Source organism: Chaetodon auriga, chromosome 8, assembly GCF_051107435.1.
Source record: "Chaetodon auriga isolate fChaAug3 chromosome 8, fChaAug3.hap1, whole genome shotgun sequence".
Lineage (NCBI taxonomy): Eukaryota > Metazoa > Chordata > Actinopteri > Chaetodontiformes > Chaetodontidae > Chaetodon > Chaetodon auriga.
This window is the reverse complement of record NC_135081.1, coordinates 3,108,233-3,133,853: the sequence shown is the minus strand read 5'-3', so window position 1 is coordinate 3,133,853 and position 25,621 is coordinate 3,108,233. Positions and strand designations below refer to the sequence as shown.

At 40.0% G+C, this 25,621-nt stretch overlaps 1 protein-coding gene across 3 annotated transcripts in view; it reads right to left on the bottom strand.

Moving 5' to 3' along the window:
* ascc3 (activating signal cointegrator 1 complex subunit 3) overlaps window positions 1–25,621 on the bottom strand; it is a 155,659-nt gene that overhangs the window by 114,277 nt on the left and 15,761 nt on the right. For all 3 annotated transcript variants that reach the window (XM_076737118.1, XM_076737119.1, XM_076737120.1), the window contains 4 exons: window positions 18,091–18,208; window positions 7,432–7,633; window positions 6,647–6,782; window positions 5,499–5,624 (listed from right to left, as the gene is read on the bottom strand). In XM_076737118.1, the coding sequence (XP_076593233.1) occupies window positions 5,499–5,624; window positions 6,647–6,782; window positions 7,432–7,633; window positions 18,091–18,208 (582 nt within the window). The remainder of the gene's footprint in view (window positions 1–5,498; window positions 5,625–6,646; window positions 6,783–7,431; window positions 7,634–18,090; window positions 18,209–25,621) is intronic.

The following is a 25,621-nucleotide window of genomic DNA, read 5'->3' as shown; positions in this document are numbered from 1 at the left end:
GCCTTTGAAAAAGTGAGAGAAGACAAAGGTGGAGCCGCAGAGAATTTCCCTCAGCTCCTATTCAAATTGTTTAGGTTTAAGTCTTTGCAAGAGAAGCTAGGACATGAATGTGGAATGGATGTCTGATAGACAGCACAGAAAAGACTGTTAACTGATAACTGCACAGAAGAATCAAAAACATCTTCCTGTGAAATTCATTCAAAGTATTGTTTGGTTTTCCATTAATTGGGAGCATTTAGGATGGCAGCTACCTCCAGGGAGCTATATTTCCTGGAAAAGAAAAAAAAATAAAACAATTGCAGAATTTTGCTGATGTTAGATGCTTTCACATTTAGTGGGAATACTCTGTTTAGATGAGGGGTGCTGCCTGGGTAGAACGTGGAGGAGAAGGAGGAAGACTAATCTGTAATGACTCTTTTTGCGTCGATATCAATACTACATGTATTTGGATGTCTCGCAATGTCAACGAAAGAGTGGAAAGCAACATTAATGCAAGCAGAAAAGAGCACCAAGCAGTGACACACTGTGCAATGTCATCAACACGCCCACTTGCTCGCCGTGTAGTCTGGTAGCAATGCATACACTAAAAGACAGTATGTATATCCACTCCACTGCGGGAGTGTATGTAGACACTGTGTTGCCAAATCTCTGCTGGTGGGTACATTTCTACTGTCGTCCGGTATATATCATCCAGTATTTGTCGTCCTACCACCCAACCCTAGTTGCGATACAATGTGGCACAGTTTTACAGCTCCTTTCTGCTCTACTAGTTTCCTTGGTCTGTAACTTTGATGACCACTATCTAGGAAATTTGGTTGAACACAACCCAACTTACCCAATGTTTTGAACAAGAATAAAACAGGGTGGTGCGTCACAATTATTGGCGTCTCTTACCGTGGTTGACATTTACATAGATGAGGTGGATGGGGAAGCCTTGAACCTGTTCCAGTTAACAGCATCTTGCCATTGGTTCTGTATTTGCACCTGAGTCTAGATAAAGGCAGAAGCCTTAAGTTCATAAAAGAGATGGAAGAAGAAAATAACCTAACTTCTGTAGAATGTGCATGAAGAAACTGAAGACTAAAGGAAACTAAAGCACAGTCATCTGTACTGGACATTTGATTCCCACCTTCCACTGGAACACAAGGTTGGGGTTAAAAGGACACTTGTTTCTTACACTAGATCACAAATGTGCCGATCAACACTGAGTCCAAAGACAAATATTGTAAATATCTTGGAGAAGTTTTGAAATTTGGTTTTACAAATAAACTTTATTGGTTTAACATTTTGTCTGACCACATATAAAAGCAGAATTAGTAAAAAAAAAAAAAAAAAAAAAAAAAAGCAAAAAGTAACTGCAAGTTTTACTTGTAGTTCACATCCGTTCCTGTTCAAACTCATATACAGTGAAGACTATCAAGGAATTTAATAAAAATTAAGCTCATTTTTAGGGGAAACTGTAATGTATGATTCCACTGAAAAAAATCCAGTGAGAAATATGCTGTCTTCATTTCCAGAGGAGCACAGAGGACTGATAGAGAGCTTCATCACATGGAGCAACGACGATCACCTGAAGCTCAATATCAGCAGAACCAATGAGCTTGTGTTGGACTACAATGCTTCAAATACAAATGTTACTGTAAAGAGGCTACAAATTCTAAAATGTGGATACTTCATCTTGAGCCCGGCAGCACAGCATGTCTACACAATCAGCACAGCTCCAAGGTGGACATCAAGGATTAGTGTCACCAGTTCAGTATCTGACCAAATGTGAAATATGGTCACGTTCTCCCTTCTGTTCCTGAGGTATGGTGTTTAATAAAGGCCAGAAAAGTGTTTTTGCAGATCATTATGTCACAGCGAAGTGAACCTTTGACCTTTGGGATATAAAATGTCATTCACTTTTTCAGTTTTGTCCTATTAAAACGTTTGTGTACCATTTTGTCATAATTAGCTTATGAATTCTTGAATTATGACCAAAAACATGCTTTTGAAGTCACAGTGACTTTGAGACAAGGTGGACGTTTGGTGTTCCTGATATATGTTGCATTCACAAGAATTGGATGGTTGGAGGGATGGATGGATGGATGAATGGACAACCCAAGAACATAATTCCTCCAGCCATCTCCAGTGTGGAGGCATAAAAAAGCTTAGACCTGTTTATACTTAACCTTGGCCACAGTAGTCTTGACTGAATGAATCATTCAAATGAGGATGACAGCACACACGTTGAAGGTATGCATGGTACTGCACACGCAACTGCACTGACTCTATGCATGAAAGGCTGTTTATAGGTCTATAAAGCCTTTAGTGTCTCCAGAGGGAGCTGTTTCAAGTCTGACAGAGGTCCTCAACTGATGTCACTTGAGTCAGCATCAGCTGGGACTGAAGACTACAAGTTTGAAACTGAAAAATATCTACATATTTGGAGTTGCAAAGAAGTGATCTTACCAGACCTCTGTAGGCCACTGTTCATCTGTACAGCAGGCTAGAGGCTCTGGGCTACATCAGCCACTATTAGCACAGCACATCCTGAATGCTTCCCCACATGCCTTCAGTAACGTTTCATATTGTTTTGTTTGTTGACAACAAGTACTGTAACTAAGTCTCCAAAGACTTTCAAAGGGATATAGTTGTCCATATTTGGCATTCTAGGGGTGTTTCTGGATGTAAGTGTTTAGAGCAGTTGAACAGACTGGAATTATCATTGATTCATTGCATGAAGTTGTACATGTGGATGTTGATGTGTTGGCCCTTGGATCCTTTTTCCACGATGCTTAAGATATGAGATTGATATGAGTGGCCTCCTAAAAGCTCAACGTCACACTGTGGCCTTTACCTGCCAAAGGTGTAAGAAACAAACAATCTAAACTACGAGGAAGGAAGCCATGAACATTAACACTATTCATCTATTCACAGTCCCACTGGACTGTACAACACTCTGTCTCCGTGTCTCTCTGCCGACACATCCCTGCGTCTGATGGAAGGCTAATTGTCAAATCCTCAAAGATTACCTTGAGGATTGAAATTGACAGTATTGAAGAGACCTCAGCCCTCACAGTGCAAACACACATACACACACAAACACCTGAGTCAGTATTGTAAACTGTGAAAACAAGAGCAACAGTGTAGATGTGATTAAACCATCCATTTATCAATTTGTCATGGCACATGACTCACGCACACACTTCCATCCACAGTCAATTATACACACACACACACACACACACACACACACACACACACACACACACACACGTTTGTACTTCTATCCTTGTGAGGACACTCATTAACATAATGCACTTACTAGCCCTTTACTCTAACCTTAACCATCACAACTAAATGTCTAACCCCAAACCTTAACTCTTAATCTTAGTCTTAAACTTCAAACATCCCTTCAAAGGTCTGTTCCAAAGTGAGGACCAGCCAAAATGTCCTCACTCCCAAGGTCTAAAACTCAAAATGGTTCTCACAAAGATGGCTATATACACACATGCACACACGCACACATACTCACACACCAAAACTGCAGCTGGTTTATTAAGATGTCTATTAGCATGAGTGACAGGAAGGTTAAGAGAGGTGAGCAGTTACACTAGTCTCCTGAAGTGTGACAAAACGCTTCTGAGTTTTATGGTTATTGTACTTTAGGGCCTTCATCAACAAAAGGCCAGATTCAGAGAATAAGGAGTGACCTTTTGCACTGCCGCATCTTCACTACTGATGCAGTAATGATGGATTACAAAGCCCACTTTGGCAGACAGGGTAGAAGCAGAGCCTTTCAAAGACAATGATGTGTGTGGCATATTCTCTGTCCTCCTGCCATACCTCTTCCCCAAGGGCCGGAGCAGACTGAACTCCTGCTTTTCCAGCCTGTTGCCCTCCAATACAGACCAGTGGTGGCTGTGTAAAGCCTGCCAGAGGCTAGGGGGGATGTATGTAACAGTATGAGTGTGGGTTTGTCAGTCAAGGTGTCAGTCAGACTGACGGGTCATTGTGTCGGCTGACAGCCGGCTGAGAGCTACAGCACTTCCATTAAGAAGGAACATCACTCACTGGCCATTACAGCCACAGTCCTCTCCTGTTCACTGAGATGGAGGATAACAGGGACCATACAAACACCTACGGCAAACTCTCCTAGCAGGGGGACACACAGGCAAGACCTGCTCTCCGTACAGATATAGTTCGAAATGCTGAGATGTAGATATGCAGAGTTAAGATGATAACGCATTGCTGGGGTTGGAGTCCCATAATATTTTATCAAATCTAAAGCCTTAATCCCTTGTTGAATGCATTTGGGTTTGGATTTCAATATCTGTAAGTGATGAAAGATTTAAATAAGTAAAAGTATCCATTTAAATGTGTTGTCTCAAAAGAGCAATGACACACGCCATACAGAAAATACTAACAAAAAGGTTTCTGCATGAACGCCTGCAAACCTCCGCTGAAGTTCATTAATACAGCACCACCTCCACCACCAGTTTAAATAAATGGCTTCTCCAATTTTTTGGAGAAATTCACCTTATCAGCAAGGAAAACACAACACAGAAGGACATCAAGGGAAGATTGAGGCAAGCCCAGGGTGCACTTTTCAAACTCTGAAGTCAAAGTAATAGACAAAAAAAAACAAAGATCCATCTATATAGCAGCATGTAGTACACAGGGCTGGAATGAAATGATGATTCACTGAAATGAGGCAGAGGTGACTGCAATGGTAGCCACTTGCTTTGAAAGAAGCATTTTCCAAAGACCGTACTGAGAACATCAAGAAAAATGAAAAGCTAGAGGACCAAAAATGACCTGGAAGAGAACTGTGACAGACAAGCTAGCAGCAATTACCCGACCTTAGGGTGAGGCTCACCATGTTCCCAAGGATAGGGGACAATGGAACAATCATTGTGGCCGTATGTGGTTTAGGTAAATTAAGGTTCTTCCATGAATAAATAATGTTTGATTAAGTACGAGTTTGTAGAAAGCATATTAACTAAATACAATATAAATATTGTTCATTTCATTGATGAATTAACATGTTTAATCCAAACACAAACAGAAATGTAAAAACAACTATTTGGGTTTTTACAAGGAGTTGGCTGCTAAAAGTACTTTCATGACATCCCAGTGTCACCAGTGGTTGCCAGGCCACCTCAAAGTGACACACAATTCCAGGACGTCTCCTCTTTTCACGCTTCTCCGTTTCTCTTTCCTCTACTTTCAGCTCGAGTGGTCAGTTCCATAAAGCCTCCACACAGACAAGAAAGAAAGTGAAAGCTCACACTATGTTTGCATGTGGCACAGCTGTAATGAGAAGTTTGCTAAACACACTTTGTCAGCAAAGCCAGTAGAAATATATTCACTGACTAACCCATCCTGGCTTGAGGAATGTCAGTTTGTCTTCAAAACAACACTGTAATCTAAGCCGACCATACAAACAGCAAATGCATATCCACACTCAGCGCACAAACACACACACAAAAACACCAGTACACAATGGCTCCTACCTCATCTAAGTCAGAGATGTAGACAGGCTTCTCTTCAAAGCCGATCGGCATGGGTTCGTTGGGTGGGATCTCCACCTCTTCATACATTTTACTGTTCTCTCTACGGATTCCCTCGGGGAGCAGCAACTGAATGTCACACACACAGAAATGCAAAGAAAATTCAGACCTCATAAATGACCTCAAAGACTCAAAAATAACATACCTGGATTTTAAAACACTCTCTGAAACGTGGAAGGATATTCAAAGTCACGAAATATACTATTACAATTCAGCTGTTTCCACAACAAGGTTTTGTAATTCCTGTATCCTTCATTCACCCTTGAAAATACAGAGCAGATCAAACACAACTTGACGGTCTAATCAGTGCTTGTTTGAACACATACATAAATTTGAAGTACTGCATGTAAAGGCCCAATAAATAGGACATGATGTAACAGGCGTTCATACAGCACTACACTTTCCAAGATAAATCCAATAATAAAATTCATAAATGCAATAAATAATAAGGTTTTAATGAAACTTTATTTGGCACACTTTTAGTGTATTGTGTGGATCCAGCAGTGAAACCTTAATGTGATTCATGGCCTGTTGGATGTGCTTTTCTGTTGTTATACTCTAGTGTGCGGTAGCGTGGTTTGTGATATGAATTGTCGTGACTGTAGTACGCTTTGTGGTACTTTGGAAGATTCACTGTAAACAACTTTAGAACAGAAATACATTTTGTGTCTCAGAACAGTGGGATAGGTTATGATGGATCAAATCAATTTGAAAAAGATTTTGTGCTTTGCTTGACATTTGAGAGCAGTCCATGGATTTAAGAAGTGAACAATTAAAAAAATATTCCAAATAACGGATAAAAGCAAAAGCTTATGGCTTCTATGTCTGTCACTGGGGTGTCACTTTGGAGCAGACTAAAGACCCTGACACACTGTGCGATATTTGGATGTACCAGTCCAAAGTTAACAATTGCCAGAGAAACATGGTGAAATATTTGTGATCCCACATCTCACTAGGAGTAGTAATAAATAAGTGTAGTGTAAAACGAAAAAAGCAAGAATCACATGCAAACAGCTTGCTCTTTTTGAGCATTTCAAAGGAGGCATTACACAATGTAAGCAGAATGAAAAAGTGGACACTTCGAGCCTCACCCTCGCTCCTCCGACGAATGCAGGCGACTTTGTGGCCTCTGCGTAGCTGTCGTAGACATTGGGATATCGGACGCGTTCATACACTCTTTCTCTGCTGAGTACAGGTTCACGGCGTGCAGTCAGCAGAGCCTGCTCCCTATACGAGCAAACACAAGACATATGGAACATGAAAAACCCAGAAAAGAAAGCAAATGTAAATAAACGGAGCTTGATAGTGCTCCAAGAGGAGGAGAAAGAAAGAAGTACACTTCACAGTCTTCTCTCAAAGGAAGAAAGGAATGAACAGTAATGTAATTTGAACAAAAACATCGGCACAATGTCACATCTGCAACCACTTGGGTCCATACATGAACCCTCATATCCATCCATATTTTTGCTTTGGAATGAGTAGTGCAGTTGATAATTCAAATGAAGAGGCACAGATGTGAGGTATTATGTTCCTTCCTAAAGTGGCTTACCTCTCTGCTAATCTTTTCCTTCACACTGGGCTGGATTTGGCCATGCTAGGTTTTTAATTAAACAGATCACTGGTCTTTTTTTTTTATCCTCTGAAATTAAACTTTCAGAAAAAATCCTCTACAAAAAAGACGTGACAAGCTGCATCCCTGTGCTGTTTTTTTTTTTATTTTGTAAAGCTCCAGCCAAGTTGTCAAGAAAAATGCAGAAGCTTGTCGGTTTTTGGTGTTGATACCTGAGAGCACAGGAGGAGACGGACAGACAAAGACAAATGAGGGAAAAAGCAGGGAGGATAAGTTTGGGAGAAAGTTTTGGAGGGGATGACATACCGCTGGGCTCTCATCTCTCTGGGGTCGAAGGGCATGGCAGCATCGAAGGAGTCGCTGTCATCTGTTCCTTTGCCTCTTTTCCTCTCTCTCTTCTCCTCCCTGCGATACATCTTCATCATCTGTTTCTCCTGCTCTGAGTGGATGGTCACCTGGCAGCCATAGGTGGGCTTGGTCACTTCACCACTGACTTTTCGGCCCACATCTGGAGGAAATACAAGCACAAACATACTAAATAAAAGGCAAAATCTTGCCACAACAAAGGTTTTCTTGGACTGGATTAAATTACTTTATTTCTTTAAATGAAAGACACCTGGGCATCAAGACACCTGGCAGCAAAATACTGTATATTTACTGAAAACAGCAATACAAACATCATGCTATGGTAATTGGAATGAATGATTCAAGGTTCATTTATTTGTCACTCTACAACACAGGATTACACGCCCATAAGCAAGCAGACAAAATGAATACTGAGAAGTTGGAGGAGGCTATGTCTTTACCAGAGCCAGCAAATGATCTGACAAGTGATGACCCGGCGCTGGTACTGAGAGGCCGGCGGTGGGAAATGGGAAGTTTATGTAAAGCATTCCAGCTTGGAATGTGCATGTGTACGAAAATATCTTCAAAATATGTTGAAATTTATGCTAACCTGATTTCAGACCATACAACAGTCAAGAAAACATCATGTTTAGACCATCAGTCATTACACTGTGCAGTTATTTTATTTGTTATTCTTTTAGCAATTATTCAACTGTATCAGCAATTATTGAATTATTCATATGAGCAATTATTCAACTGTGTAACTGGAGCAAATGTAACATGACCCAATTTCCCGATCAAGTATTTCTAACTCTGATCCTGACATTTAAGCCTACGCCAGTTTATCCATTCAAGCCCAGCTGTCAAGTTGCCCTTTACTTATGTCTGACAAAGATCTGGTGCAGCAGGGTTTGCCTTGATCTCCACTGGACTACAGTTTAATTTAACTGCCAATAGATGTCACCAAAAACACAGTAAGTTTATTGAGTCAGTCAACAATCAGTGCAGCTGCTGGGGCATCTTAGATAGAACGTTATTCACTGACAGTGGTGGAAATGTGAGTAGAATGTCCTACTCGAGTACAAACCCTAACCCTACTTTGCTGATATTTTACCAAATTAAAACTACAGGTGTTAAAATCTACCTCAATAAAAGTGCAAACCAACTCATGTAAAATCTTGTAAAAGTTTGTTCAGTTTCTGTAGCTCATGAGAGCCATAAAAGACGTACTCTGTAACTGATGTGTTTGAAATATAATGAGATGTACTACTTAAGTAAATGTACATGTACCTCAGTTGTTTTTTTTTTGTTTTGTTTTTTTCTAACCACAGTTCAGCACCAGGCATCATAGATATTAACACATAGTCCACCTCCCCTCATTTTACCATAGTCTTGCATTCTGTCAGCATGGAACATGGTCCGCCCATCAAGTGCAATAGCTTGATCTGGGATGTTATGACAGAACCATGTATGTGCAAAGATGTGGGCACAACAGTCTCTGATTTCTCTACAGTCGAGTTTCATCAATTTTATTTTCCTGCAACATTAGCCAGTAGTGGGCTGGGTAGTGGTACAGATGCAAGCTGGTTTCGCTAAGCTTAGCTCTCTTCTCTCTATTGGTGGGGCAGTCACACCACATGCGGAGAAATTGAGTCTGGTTGGTCTGGTTGCCTGGTCGGAAGATGTGGTGGTAGCGATCATCTCAAGGTCCAGTGCATTTAATCTGATCCCCATGCTTCCCTTTCTGATGGTGATGAGTGTATTTAGGTTTAGGTTTTTCAAAAATTGAGCATACAATCATAAATGTGTGACTATATGACTCAATATGCAATACTGTGGGTGAAAGTGAGAAGACAAAATGTAGTTTAATCAAAATTACCAAAAGTTTCTTGATTTTCACTGACAAACAAGCAGAGACAAAACATTATTAACTGTCTCTTTCTCTGCAGCAGTTCCAGTTCCTGTGCTGCGCACAGCAGTGTCATCTCCTGTGTTGCATGTGCCATGGACTAGGCTACAACAGCAGCACACAATGAGCACAGTCAGGACTCAGTGAGTGAGAGTGTGCATGTGTGTGTGTGTGTGTGTGTGTGTGCGTGCGTGTGTGTGACAGAGAGAGAGTCGGTTAATGGAAGTGTCGGGTATTCGTTGGACTGTGTGCATGCGTGCTCTTATGTCGGTGTCAACTATATCTCGGGGATGCCAACATGGAAAACACTGATGTTTTAGCTAGACTGCAAGTATCTTTAAAGCAGAAGTAGGAGTTTCAGTGTAAAACTAGTGAGGTAACTAGCTAAAAGCCAACCTTGTATTCAGAAAAAAACAGCCTAGTATGCACCTAACAACAGAGCAGCTGACTGACTGATGAATTTAGGAATGTATTTGGTGAGATATGGTTGAGCATATATAATAGAATTTCTAAACTTTTAAGAGTTTTCAGACCCTGATGCAGACAGTCTGAAAGAGTATTTATCCCTGGATGAGCACAAAACTGTTTGTTCTCATTGAGGAAATATCAGGTCAGCCTGTGTCAGTAAAGACTGATTCATATTTCAGTAATCTTGATAGCCCGTTGATGTCAGATGCAGGTGCGTGTGGCATCGCATGGGTTAATGTTCCCCATTGCAGTCTCCCTGTTTGAGGCACAACAGCTCAATAAAAGGCAGAATTGCTCTTGAAAACAGATGAGATCTGATGATTGCACCACGGCCTGGGCTGATTGACTGAATGATTTCTTCTTTATCTCGTCTAGCGGCTCTACCTGCTCCACAGCCTCCCTCTCACTCTAGCAGCTCCCCTCTTCCTGTCACTCTTCCCTCCCTCCCTCCCTCCCATTACCTCTCCAACTCCCAACCCCTTTAACTCTGTCACCTTCTATGCACCAATTCCTCTGTCTAAACCATTCCCCATCCTTTACTTTCCCTCTCTCTGGGAGCGATTGTGCCTTATTATGTGTCTCCAACAGTGATTGCCTCCAAATCTCCAGGATTCTCATTTCCACAAGCGATCATGGTGCCATAATCACTGAGAAGAGCATCGGCAAGATAGATTTTTTTGTTTACAAGATGGCTTCAAGGTGTTTTCACTCATTTGAAACTGTAGTCTTTAGAATCAATATACGATTTTCAAGAACAATCTTTTTAGACTCAACACATAGAGGTGGCTTTAAAGACTAAAATGTCATACTTAATAAGACCAATTTTATTATTACGTATCACAAGATATTTCGGTAACTATTTTGTGTAAATATCAAAGTCATCGTTTTCATGCTTGTAAACCGTTGTAAATGTGTTGTTAAATACGAAAGTCTCAAAATTTCACCTACTTACAATGCATAAGAAAAGACTGTGAGGAAAGATTTTATCTATCCAATTGAATCATGTGTATGGGCAAAGTTATACTGAGCAAAATTTGAAAGGAAAAGAGTTGTTTCTGCTGTCTCTTCTTTGATGCACTCTATCATATTTATTCTTTTGATTTTAGACAAAAATTGGTCCACAATATCTGTTTGTTATTATTCCATCTGGTGGCTCCCCATCCTCTAGGGATGCAAAAGTACACAGACAGAAATAACATGGAAGTCAAGCTACTACTACAATCGTGATATAGTTGTCATGCCACATAAAAGTGTGTATTCACATGGAGTAACATTCACGCTGAATATTAAGGTTTGTGGCCACCTGATGAATTTAAGTTCAATATTCGCACTCCTTTAAGCTCAGTTTTGGTTTCAACAGCCCAACTCCTGTAAATTAAATATGGCCTTTTAGTTGCTGAATGCTGTTAAATTTACCTGGTAGACCGATGAGAGCAGAGTTTGTACCAAAACAAAGAGCTAACAGAAGTAGCACCAGAAGAGAGAGAACTAAAATGTTTCATAGAGTTTAACAGCAAAACTAGTGATAATTCTCTGTGGGTTTCTCTCTGTGACTGACACCTTTCACCTGACACATACTCTTTAGATTCATTGTTCACATAAAAATATTGATTAGCGCAGCTTTACATATGAGAACTGCATCTGTTACAATGTCAAATTCTGATTTTGGGTTACACTTTCTATGAAGACCACATCTACAGTGCACCATGGGGGCATTCAAAGTGAATAATAATGCATTAATAATGCTTCACGGCTAAACTAATTAACACACATAATGCTTTCTGATGCACTATATCAACAATCAATGAAACTGTAAAGTTGTGAAACAGCCAGTGCTGTGGACGCTCTGTTGTGTGGTCGTAATGCGTGTTCTATCACACAGCCATTTAGGAATATCCAAACCAAGGTTTTCCAGTGTCATCACACTGGATATCAACAGTGGCAAAGAAGATTTCTCTCACTCTGTCAAGGTTAACAGCTAACCCACAAGCTAACTCATGAGAGCAAAGGGAGCTTCTGGTTAATTCAAACAGTGTGTGTATATTTTTTAACGTTTGTCATCATGACAGAAATAGTATGTGAAGTAGTAGTAGTAGTACTAAAGTATGATAAGGTTGCCTGACATTCATTGGTAGCGTTTGCTGGTTTGATTAATGGTTTATGGTCAATTGGTTACTGACCGTGGCTGATCATGCTAATTATCATCTAATTGTACTGAAGGAGTAGTAGTTTTTTTATGCAGTAAATGGTTGCCCTTGACAAAACTTGAAAGCTCAGCATTCTTGTTGCTCTTTTCATAGCTTCCTTGTAACATTAATATTTACTCACCCTGAAACAGCTAATATTTCTCTGTATGATGACCTCCTGCTTCTGTCAGCTGCTATTTACAGATATTTATTTAATTTTCAGATATATTTTCAACATTCATGAATGTAAAAGACAGTAAAGACCGTCATACTGAGCTGTAATGAAACTAATGTATATAAATAAGGTAAATAATGTGCTGGGGATTGGACCCCTGAAACTGCTTTGTTGGAAAATTACCTACTACAGCTCAGAGAACACAATCATTAGTTGGATTTAAGCTCTTCACTTGAAATGGAAAGAGTGCAAGTAGCACAAACAGTAAAGCACAGTGCTGCCTAATTCTCTAGCTTCTGAAATAAAGCACAAAGAAATAAATGCATGCTTTTCTGTACAGTAATACAGGGCGAGAGAGCTATGCTATCCAGTTAGCTTACCTAGTTAATTTGTTCCATGATATAGTGGTTAAGAATTTTTTCATTCACTTCTTCTGAATGACAAACTTCTAAGTTAGATTTCAGAGGCAGGGCTTTTCTTTCAGCATTTCCTGTCAATGCTGATAATGTTGGTCTATAATGCATTTTTCTAATGGCATATTTTGACATCTCTTTTGCAGAAAATGATTTTGCTTTTCATCTGTGCAGCGTGTCATTGGTCTACATTCTGTCAATTAGTAATTTATGTCAGTTGTGTAAGGCTCCTGACTTGGCAACACCTCAATAAACCGTATAAAACTGTAGGCGTATTATAATATTACTGAGAAACAAAGAAAAAAATGGTGGTGCAGGCATATATCGTTCTCCGGTGGCTGCACCAGCACATCAGTCTGGAGCCCTGAACGTGACTGTACTTCTGCCTGGAATATCGCTAGATTTGCACAGCACCTGTTAAAAAACTTTTGGGATGCGTGGACATGTTGTCTTTTTTAATTGTTCATTCCATATACCACTCCCTCTATCAGCCATTAAAATGTGGAGAGGAGCCACCAAGAGAATCCGTTCTTTGATAAACATGCAAGTGCCAAGCTGCAAACTGCAATTTAAAAGCTAATCAGCAAGAGACAGGCATTCCCACTAAATCCCACTCTTCCTGATGGCATGCAAATAGTGGAAAATTTAATCAGCCTTTTTTAACCCCCAGTCGTCAAGGCAACACTAATCTCAAAAGCTGTCTGCCAAGTGATATTTCTAACGTTGATCAAAAGTTTTCACAATGGGACTGACGTCAGCTGCGGTTTGAAGCAGCATATGGGTGTGACTACAAGTACAGTGTGTTGTCGATGGCCTGAAATACAGTAAAACTATTAGCACTGCAGCATTTTTGTACACAGTTAATTTAGTCACATAGTGCTCGATAAAAGGCAAGCCAGAATTTCACACTTAACGTTTTAGACACAGATTTGTCTTATCCATCAAACTTAGCATCCTGCCAGGTAAGAGGATTTTAACAGTGAGGGAGAGTCAAATCTAATTCCAGTCCCTGCGTATTCCAACACATAATGGACTGCACTCAGCCGCTGCCATTTCACTTCCAATACCCACAAAGCAAGAGCAACAGCTGAAGGTGAGCATCCGTCCAGGTTGGGAATCTTTTCATTACTGTAGGCTTTCCAAGCTGTTAGACCCATTAACCGAAGTTTGTTAACTTTTGTAACTTCTTGTAATGCTGCATGGATTATTCCAAGCTAGTTTCAAGTTTGTTTATTGTCATTCATCCATATACACAATACACAGCTGAACGAAATGTCGCTCCTCATGGGCCAAAGATGCTACTACACAAATCAGAATATTTTTTTTAAAGTACAATAAAATAGGATAGAAATAAAATAGAATGAAGAACAAAAAAAGAAGGTACGAGGAACAAATTTAAAAAATACAGTTTAAATATAGTTAAGAATTGCAGCTTCTGTAAAGTTGCTCTGCAGCATGTAACGTGGGTCGGTTACTGAACAGTAAAGATGTAGTTCCTACACTACTTGTTCATGGAAAACAAAGCAAGCCTTCAGAGCTTCGAGCGCTGGTTTTGCCACTGAGACTCTATGATTGGAGTTAGCGTATACATAGCCGTATCCTCAGACTGCAGTCCACATGCAGATCTCACAGAATGGATTTCATTGTTAATTTTGACTAGTTCTGGGATCGTGCTCCTCTCTTCAAGAGCGATGGGATTCATCCCAATAAGTAGGGTAGTCACAACCCCTTCCTGACTCCATGACAGTCTGCTGCACTAGCTGCACTAGCTGCTGTTTTTACTAAACGGTTTATCTGTTGCTGAGTGGACATTGGTAGGTTCAACACTTCTGAAGCACAGATGCTGAGGATCAGACTGGCTAATCCTTTTTATTGTGTGATGACTTACCACTCACCTGGCCAAAATAATGGCCTTCTAACTGCATTGGACAAGTTTTTTTCTTTTGTGGTCATTGAGCTTGACAAAGTTTTGATCTCTAGTGATCTCAATATACATATTGATGATGCATCAGATAAATTTGCTGCTGAGTTTTTAAGCACAACTCAGTCCTTGAATTTATTGAATTTATTTATTGCTTTGGGCCTTAACTTTAATGCTGTATGCACTGATGATTTTTTTTGTTGTCTGATCACAAGTGTAATATTTTTGATATTTTCTTTAATGCTGACACCCAACCCATCAAAGCATGACCAGTTCTGGCACTCTCAATAGCCACTCTGCTGTCAACTCTGCCTTGTGTGATGTGATGTGATGTGTGGTGTGTGGTGTACCCCTTGGTTCAATTCTTGATCCTATTCTTTCCTCCCTGTATATACTTCCCCTTGGTTTCTTAATTTTTTGTTTGTGCGTTGACTTCTGTGTTTTCCTTTCTACACAGGTTTTATAGTTTTTACCCTGTTTTTTCCTGTTTTTAACTATCACTATTTTCTTCAGTGTTTGCATTGCACAGCACTTTGTAACTTTGAAAGGGTGCTTTATAAGTAAAGTCTACCTGTTTACTTACTTACTATATAAACCTGTCAAAAACTGAGGAGTTTTTGACCTGATGTGCCTTTAAAAAGATAAAGTTGTCTCTCTGTGTGTACAAGACAGATGCATATTTTCCAACAAGAAAACATTTTTTGTTTTTTTGGGGGGGGGTTTTTGGAAAAAAACAATTCCAACACTTACAATAGTGGATCAGAATGACTGAACATTAGCAGTTTAATTTATTACATCATGACTGGGCTCTTTTATTGAGGCTGCAAATGTCAGTTAACTTTGCTTTAAAATGGGCTTAACACTACTGGCTATACTTATCAACTCACTGTCAATGATTTAACCTGCTCTTTAACCTGCTAAGTGAATGAATACTAGTCTACATTAATGAGCTCATGTACAGTTTCACCCCCAGTTTTCAAATCTATATTTAGGACCTCTGAATTTCAAAATACTCCAAAAACTCTAAAGGGTGAGTGTGTGTGACTTTAAATAGTTGCAGGGATTATTCTGACAAAGCAGGAGCTCCTCTTCTAATCTTCAGCTTCTCTTTGATGTCTACCTTGCATATGGATCAGAAGACAGTTCTGGCAATGAAAAATTTTCCATCCTTATCTTCCCACCAATATCTTCAAGTACTGTACAGCTACACATTAAAGAAGGGGAAACAAAAAGAAGAGTCTGCTACCTTAGGACAGAGGAAACAGGGGGTCGAGCCACAATGCTGGCTCAGGATGGAGGACACGTTTGAAGTTAAAAAAAAAAAAAAAAACATGCAGGCATGGAGGGAACAGTACATCAATAGGTGGGCTGCTTTAGTACAGCTCACTATCAAGCCCCTGAAATACTATCTCATACAAAATCAATGAACTCCGCTTTAAGCTGCCGGGAGAGCTTGATAACTACAGCAAAAACCAGCGGAAGCCTATGCTTATTTGGGTCTTTGCAACATCATGTATGTGTCAGCCTTTTTCTCTATTAGTATGGCATGATATTCTATTATTTCTCTTATTCATGAGAGGCTTTAAAGCAGGGACGTGAATAGAGAGCCTGCCTGTAAGGGAGGCTTTAGTCTGGTCTTCATCATTCCTGGTAGATGGTATAAAAGACGTGAAAGAAATAATGAAGAATTGAGCTGAAGTGAAAGGCCAATCTTTAGGTAATAGCCTTTCAGTGGATTGAGTCATTTCACTATAATGCAGAAAATAGGAGCACTACACAGCTCAACAATGACCGTGATAGGAAGCAGGTTTTCTGTAAAGCTAGTAAAACTCTATACTCTCTCTCTATCTATCTATCTATCTATCTATATATATACATATATATATGTAACTCTATATCTGTATTCCAATTTTAACCGTAAGTGGGGGAGGTCTACACCATAAGTTAATGCCAGTCATCTAGACAGACTTATGTTTTCAACAAAATTATGGAAATTGCATGTTAAAAACCCATTTAAACTGAAATTACCCTAATATACCAAAGACAAATATTTTTTGGAACCTCCATCTTCACCAAACTACCGTTTTGTGCTATTAATTACACACTCTGTCAACAATCAACAACAAACAAGCACCATTATTACAAATCACTGGATACTGTCAGTTGATATCAGTCCTGACACATTTTACCACACTAAATCTGACTGATCACAGAGGCCAATCATTCACAGAACAATGGCAGTCCCTATGTACAGTAGCCAGAGGAGAGTGTAATCTTCCATGTTCCTGATATGTGAAAAGTGAGTACTGATTACAAAGATTCAACAATCAGAGAGACATAGAATCTACAGAGATAAATATGCCTGAAAACTTTGCTTTGGTTGTGGCAGTATTTCTAATATGAGTCGGCAGAGAAACGGGTAAAACAACAAGTTTTTATAAGCCTTGACTTATCATTCCACACCCCCATCACCCCCACAGGAAAACACTGACAGTGATCCAGGAGCAACTTTTATGGAAGAGTACCAGCAGATTAATGGATTAGTTAAAGTTTCGATATATGAGGTTTTGAAGTGGAGGGTGCAGAGAATGAAGTCACACTCCCTCTGTGTGTCTTGTCATCGGAGCCGTTCTTTGTTTTGGCAGGCGGTCTGTACACTTTTCAGTTTCAGAAGGCTCTTGTGTGTCTGTAAATGTTACCTTCCTTGTTTACTTCTGCCAGATTCTTTGTCAGATTCATTGTACAGCAGTTTTTCTCTCTGCCCCTTTGCAATTTTGTCACTCAAAACAGGGTTTAAATGACTCCTGATTTAACCACTCACTGGGTTTTGTAAAAAAAAAAAAAAAAAGACAATGAGAAGCAATTTCACCTTTTCAAATGCAAAATAATATTGTTATTTGCATTATATTGTATTTCATGCTTTACATATTATTTCTATAATTTAAATTCTGCACAATTCATCTCTACTGCTTCACTGTTACTTGTTGTGCACATAACAAATAAGGAGCTTAAAATATATGAAATGGTGGTATTTTTAAACACTGCTGAACACCTGGAAGTTCTTTTCTTATTTTCCAGAAACACTATTTTGAAATGCTACTTAGTATTGTTTGAATGTGGATATTTTATGTGTGAAATGTATTTTCAAAATAACACAGTAAGAATAGTGTAGGAAGATATTGCTTGCTTTGTATATATACTGTAAATACATAAATAAATAAATATGTGTGTGTGTGTGTGTGTGTGTGTGTGTGAGGATATATATATATATATATATATATATATAAAAGAATGACAGATTATTTTGTATACCTCAGTCATTTGTATAATAGCCATTTAATAATAGTGACTGCTTATCTCTCCCGACATCATCATTGTCAGTCAACACAGAAGCTACAGTATACTGTACAGTACATTCATCAGTTCTGATGAATAAGGTTTTTTTTTTTCCTAACATAAAGTCATATCTGGTAATCATGACTGTTTCACATAGTTAATACAAGTGCTGTTACCACAGAGATGACCTGGTTGCCATGGGGTTGTCTCACCTGGTGGATAGCCAGTCCTGTCAGGTGCAACAGTGAGGAGGGAGTCAACGATGGCCGCCCTTTCCTGGAGGAGGGTGGAGATCATCTCCAGCCCCTCTGGGCCCAGCAGCTCAAACAGCTGGAGGGGGAGAATGGAAGGGGGGGTGAAAATCAGCAGTCATAATGTCAAAAATACAGTCAACTACAGCAGCAGCAGGAAACATACCACAAGGGGTGGGCGGTCACCAGTGTCAGTTTGACACAATATGGATTTTGCCACAGTATGTAAATGCTGGCGATAGACAGGCCCTGGGCTTCACTGACTATTGTACTGTAATATACTTTGTCTTTTCTGCCAAATAGAAGCCACTGAAATGCCTAATCCTACCCCTTATCTAACTCTGAGAATGAATCACATTACATTTACTAATTAACCTACATTATGGGGCAGGTTACTCCTCCCAAAACACATCGCAGCCTATACCTCATCTGTTTTTTTTTTTATCTCTATCTTTTTTCCTTTGTAGAAGTAAGAAGATATGTTACCTTACATTTCCAAAAAAGTGAAAAGTGGTAAAAAGATGTTTTGAGTGAGGCATCCCTTCTATTATTGTAATACTGTGATATAAAACATGATAAAAAAAAAAAAAAACAAAAGAAAAAGTGATAGAAATTTTCGATCACATCATCCACCCCTACTGCACACACATCCAAACATGTCTATACATCCTATGGCTCACCAACACCCCCAACGACGGTGCTATTGCCAAGCCTGAACACCTGGTAATTACCATCCGGCTGGTACAGAATATGCTCTGCCGCTTAGCCTCCCAAACATAGCCACCTGGCACTTAGCAAGTGACAGAAAAACAACAACAACAAGAAATCCAGAGTACAGCAGCAGCAACACACAATTAAAAGCATATTGGAGGTAGGGCTGCACAGACAGTCATCAAAGTTACTGTAAGACTGAAGTGGATGTGATGATAAGGTTTGCACTTTCTAATTGGAAAATAGTAGACGTGAGGGCCCGGTGTATGTAATTTGATCCTGTAAAATAATGCAGTACTTCTTTGTCTCTCCTTTCAGGGTTGGTTTCAGGATGGAGGTATAGCTTGCTCTTTCAGTCTGTCCTCCCTTGGGAAGGCAATAGTCAGCACAGCAGGGAACTAAAACAACAGACGCACTTTGATGTCAGGTCAGCCATCGTCTTTGTTGGGGTTATCTTTGTTTCCCTCTGTGGTCTCTTTTATATTTGCTCTAAATTTCTATTGGTCCCTGCGAATGTGTCTGTTTTATTAGAGCTGAGTGTACTGTACGATGGCAGAAGGTGGGAGGTAGCGAGGAGGGGAGGGGTTTCACCTGCTCTATAGGATCTTTTTTTTTTATGAACTCTCATGAATTCTGTCCTTGGAGTTGACTGATTAGGTGTGGGCACCGCTGGGACTGAGAGGCAGAGTTTCTCCTTCAGATGGATTCTACCAAAGTCCACCATCCTGCAGGAAAGACCGGTTCTGAAGTATTAATTGTGTAATAAGTCCAAGTCTGCAAGGCTACAGATCAGGAGTATAAATGTTTGTGTCCTCGTCCTGTCCTCCTGTGACTAAATTTTCTGCCTTTCCTTACTCAATTTTTCAGCTGGTAAATAGAACAACCAAAGCATTATTTGTATTGAGGCGAGGTAGTGTCTCTCTTTAAACAAGTTCAACATAAACCCAGTTTGACAAAAAATGCAAGATTAGATTTCGATTACTTTTAAGAGGTCATATATTCAAAGCAGTAATATGTCAGATAATGACTTTGGCCAATGTTTGTGAAAAGAAATATCTAGGCATAAATATATGTTCCAATGTATAAATAACATGGTACATTAAAGTTTAAGGCAATAAAAACACCCCTTGTGGAATCTCATCTCAATCATCACGACAGTAGAAATATAGAGAGAGATACATTTCTTTTTTTATTAATATATATGTATAACCTTTTCAAACAGGGCATTTATTATTAATTATGGGCTACGTCTCTGCTCTTTCATAGGTCCCCTGGTATAAGCTGATGGTTACAAAGCTGTGCAGAAGTGCAAGCCTCCCAAGCAACAAATGAGAGATTTAAAAGTCATAACTTGATGTGTTAACACTTCCAGTCACTTCCGTCAGAGGTTTTGCCACTGTTCTTACTGTACTCTCCCCATCTTTGAGGAGAGTCCCTGAATCTGAATTTCAAATTTCAATTTGTAGTTATCTGCCAACTTGTTTCAAGTTTGTTCACTCAGAACTACTTGCTTACTCATCATACAGCTGACAGAATTATTGAACATTGGACTTCACAACTCGGACAACTTTACTAGCAATCTACGACTCCCCCCGAAGATTGCCAAGACAGATAGAATAGCTGACGATTCCAGTAACACCAGAGGTGGGGGATTGTGCATTTATGTAAACAAAGTTTGGTGCATGAACATTGCTATAATCAAGAGTCACTTACAATATTTCATGGTCAGGTCTGGGCCCTTTCTATCTGCCAAGAGAGTTTACATCTATTGTTGTAAGCCTTGAGAGGAGACTGAACAAAGTCCATCTGTCTCCTCGCATTCAGGTCAACTTCTACTGCACAATTGAGAGCATCCTTACCAAATGCATCACAGTATGGCCACTGTTCTGTCCCCAAGCGGAAAGCACTGCAGAGGGTGCTGAAAACTGCCCAAGGCATCACTGGTACTCCCCACCATTGAGGCTGCCCAGCACGCTGTCTGCAGAGTGTGCACAGCATCGTCAGCGACACCCTCTCACCCTGGCCACAGTCTGTTTGCCCTGCTCCCCTCTGGGAGATTGTACAGGAACAGCTTCTTCCCCTCAGCTGTCACCTTGCTGCATTATCACCTTGGTGATAACAGACTGAAGACTCGTCAGCTGGCCTGGAGCCGGCTTTGTGTACTTTCGTTTTGCTACACCTATCTATACCTATAATGCACAGCTAAGGCGTATGTGCTAAAGCTGCCTGTGTGTACAGGATGACAGATCAGTTTTGATACAGTGAACTTGTGCAAAAAAAAAAGTGCCAAAGAAGTCCTGTCACAACAGCCTCCTAATCCAAACAGCTCCTCTCTTAACAACTCACTGTAGGTTTCACTATCTATAGCATGAGGCTACCTGAACATGCAATGTGAAACTGCCTTCCCAAGCAATTAATGTACATAACCAATGGTCTTTCCACTGTACCATCCTTCTGCCAGGACTCCGTGACTACCACAAAATGTCAGCAACCGAGGGCCAGCAATGAGAAATAATAAGTAGCAGGTTCTGTCCATTGTCAGCTTTAATGGCACTAAGTGCAGAGCCTTTGAACTTTACTGTTGACTTTGGAGTCACACAGAGGTAGCTGCATGGAGAGTCTGCAGGTGCACTCACTCTGTCTCTCTCTCACACTCACACTCACTCTCTCTCTCTCTCTCTTTCTCTCTCTCACACACACACACACACACACACACACACACACACACACACACACACACACACACACACGCAGGGCATTCTAGTTCTAAAGATGTCAGTGGGAGAGTTCGTTTCCAAATGTCAACTACGTGAGAAACATTGGAACCAACTGTAATAACCTGAAGTTGTACAATTCTGCTTCTGTGGTGAAGAAACTGATAGAACAGGGAGGGGGACAGAGAGACAGAGAGAGACAGACAGGGAGAGAGAGAGAGACAGAGACAGAGAGAGAGAGAGAGAGAGAGAGAGAGAGATGCTGCAGAGGAGCTACATGGATGATGTAAAAGGGAGCATGAGGGAGGTTGAGAATGAAAGTGGGTGAAAATGCAGGAGGACAGAATGATGGAGCACTTTCCTGATTCATAAGTAAAAGTGAAGGACGGCAAATAACTGCTAGAGGTTTCAACAGGATGAGACACAACAGAGGCCTTCAGTAAGCACCCTGATCCTGACCTGTATCTTTGCTTCACACAGCAAAATGGGGAGGCAGATCAAAACAGAAGGGGTAGCCTTCTGTTTAGCTTCTCTTAACTGTACTGTTATACCAGCTCAATGCAAACTACAGTTCCCTGGAAGAAAAAAAAAAAAAAAAAAAAAAAATCAATTTCTTCTAAACATCTAATTCCCAGCTGAAATTCCACTTATTATATTGCAATATACCTATACTAATATATAGAATGTTTTTTTTATGGCAAAACATTTACAACTGCATGTTCCATATTTTATTATATACACATGCATACATACATACATACATACACACACATATACACGCACATATACACATATAAATATAAATATATATGTGTACACACATAGACACACACACACACACACATATATATACATATAAATTTACATATACTCACACATATGTGTATATATACATATATACACACATATATATATGAATGCTATAAACTAAGAATTCTGTCAAAAAAAAATAGTCTATGTTTATCAAATCACAAAATACTAAGTGAGCGAACAAAAGAAAAATCTAAATCAAATCAATATTTGGTGTTACTACTTATTCCGGCTATCCAGTAGCTTAAAAAAGTTGCTTGTGAGGCAGAGAATAGGTCCTGACACGCTGCTGCTGTTCCAGAGAAGCACACTGAGTCCAGAGAAGTTTTGGAGTTTTATTAACACAGCAGCTACTACAGCGGCTTTACACATGCACATAAGATGTCGACTGTGTATCGAAGCAAACAAAATAACAAAAGCGATAACAAAAGTGGTCAACAAAAATTACAGCTACCTAAACTCGCCTCTCTCCTCCCAGTGTAGGTGAAGCAGCCTCTGATATAACCTACGGACTGTCAACTACGGTGCCCACGTGACCCAAACTCTGCGTATCACCATGGCAATATATGGCTCCTACAGTACCCTACCCAGCATCAGTTCTTAAAGATACACTTACACAAAGTCAGGGATTTTGTAGGATTATAGTCAGGTCAAACAATTAACCAGTCAACCAATTATGCCAAACAGGTGCTAATGATCATCAATTTCACATGTAGGCTGAAACATAGCCATTAACTCAAACAGAAACAGGTGTGCAGGAGACTTAAAACTGATGAGGAACAGCAAACTCTGCTACCAAGGTGAGGTTGTGGAGGACAGTTTGATGTCACAGGTCATACACCATGGCAAGACTGAGCACTGCAACACAAGGTAGTTATACTGCATCAGCAAGGTCTTTCCCAGACAAAGATTTCAAAGCCGACTGGGGTTTCAAGATGTGCTGTTCAAGCTCTTTTGAAGAAGCACAAAGAAATGGGCAACGTTAAGGATTGTAGACGCAGTGGTCGGCCAAGGAAATATTGCAGCAGATGAAAAAGACATCAAGCTTAGTTCCCTTCGAAATCGGAAGATGTCCAGCAGTGCCATAAGCTCAGAAATGTCAGAAAACAGTGGGACCCAGGCACACCCATCTACCATCCGGAGAAGTCTGGCCAGAAGTGGTCAGGTTGGTCTGGATTAATGGTGTCCTCAACGCTGAGAAATACAGGCAGATACTTATCCATCATGCAATAACATCAGGGAGGCGTATGATTGGCCCCACATGTATTCTGCAGCAGGACAACGACCCCAAACATAGAGCCAATGTCATTAAGAACTATCTTCAGCGTAAAGAAGAACAAGAAGTCCTGGAAGTGATGGTATGGCCCAAACAGAGCCCTGATCTCAACACCATCGAGTCTGTCTGGGATTACACGAAGAGACAGAAGGATTTGAGGAAGCCTACATCCACAGAAGATCTGTGGTTAACTCTCCAAGATGTTTGGAACAACTTACCAGCCAAGTTCCTTCAAAAACTGTGTCCAAGAGTACCTAGAAGAATCAATGCTGTTTTGAAGGCAAAGGGTGGTCACACCAAATACTGATTTGATTTCAATTTCTCTCCTGTTCATTCACTGCATTTTGGTAATTGATGGAAATAAACTATTACCACTTATATTTTTGACAGCATTCTTAGTTTACAGCATTTTTTCAGAACTGCCTAAAACTGTATATATACTGCAGACAGAATGTAATCAAACAGTATTTCCCAGTCAGACAAGCTTGCCAGGGGTATCTTCCATGATTTAATGGCAAGGTTTGCCATCATGCCATTTTGCCCGGGAACCGTTGCTGCATCCTGGACTTAGCGGCAACTGTGACTGTGATAAAGAAATAAGAGCAAGCAATGGCATTTTTTTTCCCTATACCAGCATGATAGAGGGTTTAGCCAGACCTTTCTCCAGCACTTACAAAGAGTGGACATAGGTCCACACAGACACACACACACTCACACATGATGTCATCTCATCAGTCTATCCTCTAAAGTCGAGAAATTAGGTTTTGATCTCTGGTTCTGTGTGCTCTACATGTTGAGTTGCTAATATTTCCAAGTGGTTTTTATTACTAATGAAGGTCAAATCCAAGCAGAAGGTTGTAAAATGTCTAAAAAGGTGTGGAGGTAAAGGCCAAGGATGACTTGGCTAACAGCTAGGTCATGATAAATCCAGCATCTGGATCAAACCCAAAAGGCCTGCTGATGAAGGTCAAGGTTACAGAATCAATAGGAGCCTCAAGATATTAAATGCACCATTAGGACAGGTCAAACTTTATGTACCCGAAATACCATGTGGAGCATAGACTCCTCATTTCTAAGTTCAAGTTCAAATTGATCTCAAAAGTCTTCATAAGAAGTTGGGCTGCCCCCTAAACACTGATGTGAACAAAATGATTTTTTTATTGGTGTTATTTGAAGTACAGAGCAATTTGCAAATTGGCATAACTTACTCTGTCAACATTTATTTCAAATTCTCCTAAGATTGTTATAGATTTCGCCTCAACAATACATGTAAAGTGATATATACACATTTGTGGATCCATTTGTAAATGTCAAAAAGGTTTAGCATATTTCTAAATCATTACCTGTCAGTTTGCGGGCCATGTGACATTTATAACTTCCGTCTTATTTGTTTGCGTAATTTCATCCATAGTTTGTATAAAACAAAAACACAGTCTCTGTGACTTCAGCCATAGGTTTCTGAAGAGCCATTGTGAAGCTCAGTGACAGTGGCTCCGGCTGCTGCCATCTTGGCAATGCCTGACTCCACCTAACTCCTGGTTGATTTACATGTGTGAGGTGCATTTAGTAGCTACATTCTCTCGTGTGAACAGAGAGAACTATGTTCTGTGCTAGAGGAAGGCTAAAACAAGTGTCTACTTAGCATCTGCATCCACACAACAGGACACAAGGAGAAGGACAGCAGCCTCGATTCAACCAGGAGGTGAAAGACAAGTGGAGCATCTTTATTTAACCCAACGGTTGTGATTCTGCATCAGGTTCATCATTGTTATCTCCAGGAGAGTGTGCCACTGACTGCTGCATTGCTTTTGTTTTGAAATTCTACACAGTTCAATCATTCATTGCCAAAGATATTTCATGTTAATTTTTTGACATTCTTAAGTCATGACAGGCTATTTTTATTTTATTTTACAAAAGAAGGAAAGCAGAAACACTTTCTATATGAATAAAAGATGCTGTATGCAGCAATTAATTAATAAAG